At 41.2% G+C, this 5,955-nt stretch overlaps 1 protein-coding gene across 1 annotated transcript; it reads right to left on the bottom strand.

The window, feature by feature from the left end:
* Nucleotides 1-930: 930 nt before the first annotated feature.
* rgs18 (regulator of G protein signaling 18) lies at nt 931-5,537 on the bottom strand. Its single transcript, XM_080861664.1, has 5 exons — nt 5,386-5,537; nt 4,790-4,894; nt 4,509-4,570; nt 3,838-4,004; nt 931-2,502 (listed from the first exon to the last, which is right to left on the bottom strand). The coding sequence occupies exons 1-5, from the start codon at nt 5,505-5,507 to the stop codon at nt 2,248-2,250; spliced, it is 711 nt and encodes a 236-aa protein (XP_080717790.1). The 5' UTR covers nt 5,508-5,537; the 3' UTR covers nt 931-2,247.
* Nucleotides 5,538-5,955: the final 418 nt, after the last annotated feature.

Here is a 5,955-nt window from a genome sequence, read left to right as displayed (position 1 = left end):
GAATCTGCCAGCAAAGTCTTAGCGGGCAACTAATCTTATGCTGTGATGTATTTGGGAGGGCAGCAGAGCTACTACCTTTGTTAAAAGACCATTACAATAAATCCCACACCCCACACTCCTTCTTTGACTATTGGTATGAGAAGACAGCAGGAACTGCAGTGTATGCATGCTGCTGCTGCTGCCATCTAGATGGATGCATAATTAATGGGAAATGTGAGGTATTCTGCACAGGTTTTATAGAGTGACAGGTACTTGGGCTGAGATTGACTTTATCCCTTTAAAGCATTCTTGAATCCTTGACATCTGTGTTAATGAGCTAAACCAGCACTATGTGTGTATGTACCGCTTTAAGTACTTAGATGTAGTCTGTCTAATAATAATAATAATAATGGATACTTTATTGATCCCCATGGGGAAATTACTTGTTTTTCTCTGCATTTGACCCATTCACTCAGTGAAGCAGTGGGCAGCCCACTAAGCAGGTGCCCGGGGAGCAGTGTGTAGGGACGGTACCTTGCTCAGGGGTACCTCAGGGTAGCCGTTAAGTGGATTCGAACCGCCGACCTTCCGATCATGGGGCGACCACTTTACCTACTGAGCTATCCCTGCCCCTGCATGCATATTCAAGAGTTCAGGGGCAACAATTCTGAATTAATACACATTTGTCTTTACAAGAAGTATAGCTTGTGCATACATATACAGTAACATGAATAATTTCGTGCTAGAGTGGTGGGACCTGATACGGACTGTTAATTTTTCAGTGATTTGGAATAGGGAGCTACACAAGATCACAATTTCCCCCACTAGTGTAATATGCACACGCTACAGCTCGATTTTTCACATTTAGATGCGGTCATTCAGAGTAATTAATGCCACTGAAGGCCTCATTAAAAGTGCTTTATAAGAAAGTGTTTATTTGAGTTACTCCACATCATTTACAGCAAGTCAACACGTATGATGACATATGAATAATACATAAATTATTAGGTGGTAGCAAACGGAAAAAAAGGCAATCATAATTTATAATATTAGTATTCAAATAGCACAGATACATTTTCTTGGTGTGAAAAAAATGAGTCTTTGATTAACAGCAGAAATAAGAGATCTGTAAAAAAACAAAAGGTTTCTGTACTTTTGCAGCAGGCTGTCACTGCAAGTTAGTATTGAGACAGGTGGGCAGTGCGATAGAAGGATAAATTCATGAATTCCTTTTAATGAGACACATTCAAATTGGCTCGTATGCTGCATTGACTGCATTAATGGTGTTTTAAGGTGCTGTTGTTGGATCGGAAAACAAACCAAATGAAGTATACCCAGTCTGAAGTCACGAGGGCTGCCTCAGTGTGGCTGCCTGTACGGCTGGCTGGATACTGTCAGTGGGGAGGAGGCGTCTCATCTGAGATTCTGTCTCCAGCTAGCTATCACATTGTCATTCAAGTTTTGTGAGATTTAAAAAATATATATCTAAAAATCATCAATAAAGATTGAATCCACAAGTAAAGCGCCTCTGAGGAAAAGAATGGATAATAGATCAATCCACAGATGCTGCGGAGTAACCTGGTTTCATACAATGGCCACTGAGAATATTCAATTCTGATTGACCAGGGGGCGTCCATTATTTTCAGATAACCACATGGCTGTGACGTAACCTTTGAGATTATTCTTGTAGCTGAAGGTTAATCCTGTGAACTCTCCTATCTGCATGACATAAAGCTACCGCCCGCAGCCCGTTAGCGTATCCCATCACAAAGACTCAGAATGAAGTGAAACTTCTTTAAATACTATCTTTTTTTCTCTCCACAGAATGAACTGTTAACATATAAAGCTTAAAGCTTTCAAAATTAGCTTTAGAGGAACTGCGCTTGAATTTTGTGACTCTGAAACAGAGCTTCTGTGCCTATAATCTCCTGTTAACGGCCTTTATGCTAAGCTAAACTAGCCAGCTTCTAGCTGTAGCCACGCATTTACCGCACACGCGTTTAAGATTTGTAGCAGTCTGTGCATTCAAGAAAGCAAACAAATGTACTTCCCAAAATGTTATTCAGATTACTATTGCTGGCATGCTGTCACAGTGCTGTGCATGTGGAGTAATCCACTGTGGCAACGGTGGTTATAAAAAAATAATGCACTCTGCAGAAGCAAACCTGTGGAAAATAATAAACTTCCGCACCACACTTTATATTTCAGCAGTTGTGCTGCAATATAATAATTAATCCATCGCACAGAGTGAGCTACTGCTCCTCCAAGCTACCAGGCTGAGGGTTCGGTCGTGGCCTCCCCTCTGTCGTTGAATACACAGGAGCGTGACCTTCTGCGAAACATGGTGGCTCCGGGCCCTTTCCTCCTGGTGAGTCGCAGATAAATGTCAGATTGCAGGAACCTGGGGTAGGAGTCCTTTTTCATCAGGCTGTAGACTTTTATCTGAGCTGCTTCAAAACAGCTCGTTGTGGGCTTTGCCATGTTGTTCTGGATGGCCGTCTTGGTGTGATAGTCAATGTTGATCTGAATGAAAAATAGGGACACATGTTAACTCTACACTTGCCCACGTACATTTCAACCCGAGTTTGGGATTTTTGCGTAGGTTTGCAGCAGGGGCAGACAGTGGGTTAGACAAAGGCCTGAGTAGATATGCAAGTTACTGATAAGAGAGGGGAAACCCCGAAACCCGCAGTGAGCGCTGCGTGGAGTCGTTTACAACAATGGAGAAACTCCACATCTCGATGTTTCAGAAGGTTACACACACACGCGACACCAAATAAAAGTCAATTTCAGAATGTCAAGATGCTCTTCTTAAGAGAAAATAATTCTGCTGTGCCTGCTTTTGAGGATCTTTTAAAAAAGGTTAAGAATGTCAAACCTCACCTTGACATTAATGGATCGCTTTCCAAAGCCAAAATGTGAGTTATTCATAACTGCGCTCAGAGCGTGAGTTTTCTTTCCCCGTGCGTGTTTTTGTTGACACTATATTTCAACTCTAGATAATCTGAGTTTAAACAGTCACTGACACACATCAGTTTCTTAGATATCATCACAGATAGAGGTTAATTTTCTGCCTCCTACTCTCGTGACTGGCTTTTTAATGTTTAATTACTGGCGGCAAAACCATATTTATGCCCTTTATAGACTGAAATATTCTTAAGATACTTTCCTTTGAAAAACTACCAGCAGCTTTCAAAATAAATATGCATGCGTGTGAAACTACGCTATCGTCTACCATCAGTATTGAAGGTTGCATTCATTTACATTTGTTTCTCCCTTCAAATCGCTCGAGCTGTGTACTTGTGTGCAATAATGCCACTGCAGCGCTGCTCTGAAAACCCTCTTTCAGATTTACATATGCACTCATCTTAGACTGAAAGTGTGTGGGAGATGCTCTCTCCACTCTTGCAGAGGAATGTGAAAACCTCAAACCAGACGCAGAACTCTTTAACGGTCAAATATGCTATGGGCCCTGAAAGCATATCAGATGGTGGTCGCATCATCTTTGCAAAGTGAGTGGAAACCTTTTAAACCACAACTGTCTCGCACAGAAATAACTCAACCTGCTTTGCAGCCGTGTAAGCGCTAAACACATGACCTCGACGAGCTGCTGCTCCTAATGATTGTTCGCAAAGGTCAAGTTGCTGCGGGCTCCTGTCTACACAGCACTTTAGAATTCATCTACTGTTATTTTTTTATTACGATAATATAAATATTTCAAGTTGTCAACAGCCCTCACTGACAAATAAGCCAAGAAAAACGGTAAACTGCACTCCAGGGGGGGTTAAGCTTTTGAAGCCCAGCTTAGCAACACAACATCCATGCCGTTTGTGATGTAAAAAAAGGCATATGTCATACCTCTTTAGGGGCATCGGATTCAATAAAAATTGTATAAATATATTTGGCTTTGGACAGCAGCTTTGTCTCAGAATCAGTGGTCTTGTATTCTTCACAGGCCAACCAGAACTCAATGTTTTCTTCACTGAACTCTGTCCTGAGGAACTGAGAGAAGGTTTCCACCCCATCTGATGTAAAGAAACAGAAACAGAGAAACAGAGAAACACTGTTAGTCACGCTCCTGTAACTACAGCTGTTTAAGGACATGTAGCTTCCACATTTCAGTGTGTTGTGGAAACCTGCCAAAACTTCATAATCTATGAGTCTCAGCTCTATAGTCAGTTTAACTATCCCGAAACAGCTTAACCATAATATGTGTGAGTGTGCTCAAAAGTGTGGATGTTATTACATGGATCTGTTAACCGTGCCAAAACGACAGCAGGTCACAGTGTTTCTGTGCGGCATCTGTGACGAGGGGAGGAAGTTGCACAGTTTCTGTATTACTATCTGTGTTAACAAACATTAAAAGATGTAGTGAAACTCTCACAGCACTCCCCATTAACTATTTAGCGCTTCGAACACTGTGTTACAGTTTACAATTCAAATGAAGCAAAGCGTTTGACAGCACAAGAAACGGTTTTAGACGGCAATTCGACACAACATTTTTGAAAAGTTTCAGGCATTAATCTGACCTGAGTGCTTTAGTAGTTCTTCAAAGGAGTCGCTCCATTGCAAAGCTGCCTCCGTTGAGATGCTGTGAAACAAATCAGAGATGCGGTCAGCTCTCCTCTAATGATGCAGCAAAAAAAAAAAATGTCTTGGATTCTCACAGAGACGTACTAGATGTCATTTATCTGTGAGTGTGTAATGAGTCATGGAGGGTACAGAAATCTGAGGTTAAAAAGGGATAACGCTTGTGCAAAATACCACGGCCTGCATGAGAAGTTAATGGATTTTTTTTTTTCTTTCTCACTTGCTGGGTGTCGTAGCTGTCTTTTTACTGGGACTGACGTTTTCGTGAGAGCCTGACTTGGTGAGAAAAAGGCTAAGCCGACTCTTCCTCTCTTTGTCTTTCTGCCTGCAAACAAGGGAGAACAAATATAAAAGACCAGAAGGTGCACTTACAATTGCAGCAAACTTTTCTCCTTAAAGGCACACTTTCTGAAGTGGCTTTCATGGCACAATATGAATTGCACAACAGCTCTGCAGCATAGTACAGATTGCAAGTTCAGTCACATAAGCTGACGTGTTTTTTAAGAAAAGCGTGGAGACCCTTATGAGGGAAGACGGCAGCTTTTAAGTTCAACAGCCTTATATGGTGTCAGCTATAGCAGCTTTGAGCAGCACAGAAAAGGCAAATCTACAAGGTACGGAGACATGTCGTGAATATTACAGATTAAAATATTTCTTCTTTGTACAAAAACGCTTGCTGAATCTATTTCTGGTTGATTAAAGTTGTACTGCTCCAATTTCTTGTAATAGCTGTTAGAAATTGCTAAAGCCCCCTGAAAATATTCAACTTCAGAAAACAGGTAAACATTTAAAAATGACGGAAAATCACACACCAACCTGCTACTGTCGTCCTTCATCTTTGGTGTCTGTAAGCCTACTGGACCAAACATTTTGAAATATGCTTCCTCCTTTGGGGGCATGTAGCTGAATTGAGGAAATAGAAGAAGAAGCGTCTCCATGCTGTCTGTGGCGTGCAAAGCAGCAGGCCACAAATAACTCTCTGAAAAATGTTTAACCCATCACTCGTTGAACCACCTCGTCTTTTATAAACGGCGCTCGCGTTTCATTTCCCATGCTCGCTCTACTTCCTGTAACGGTATAACAGCTTACTGCCATCAGCTTGATCTGTGATATAGAAAACCCCTCTGGGTTCAACATCCTGCTGTAACTATTTACTAGGAAACTTGAAAAAGACACCTGTGATTATGTTCATTACGTTCACTTGTATCATTCATTAGTTCTGTTTGTTTTGACTTGAGGTGATATTTTTGTCTTGATTTTTTGTAACAATCGTTTTCACACTGTGACGTGTTGCACTTAAGCAATTTGGACCCAATATTTAAGAAAAACTCTGATGTTGTCCGAATATCAATATCAATTTGAATATCTGTGTTTATACTGTCTCGT

Source organism: Rhamphochromis sp. 'chilingali', assembly GCF_963969265.1.
Source record: "Rhamphochromis sp. 'chilingali' genome assembly, chromosome: 16".
Classification (NCBI taxonomy): Eukaryota; Metazoa; Chordata; class Actinopteri; order Cichliformes; family Cichlidae; genus Rhamphochromis; species Rhamphochromis sp. 'chilingali'.
This window is presented reverse-complemented; position numbering and strand designations above follow the sequence as displayed.

Excerpts from the sequence above, each read along its gene's own strand:
- rgs18 (XM_080861664.1), bottom strand. The coding sequence starts at position 5,507 with ATGGAGACGCTTCTTCTTCTATTTCCTCAATTCAGCTACATGCCCCCA. Across the intron at positions 4,571-4,789 it reads ACAGCTACGACACCCAGCAA|CATCTCAACGGAGGCAGCTT; the intron begins GTGAGAAAGAAA and ends TTTGTTTCACAG. Across the intron at positions 2,503-3,837 it reads AATCCGATGCCCCTAAAGAG|ATCAACATTGACTATCACAC; the intron begins GTATGACATATG and ends TTTTTCATTCAG.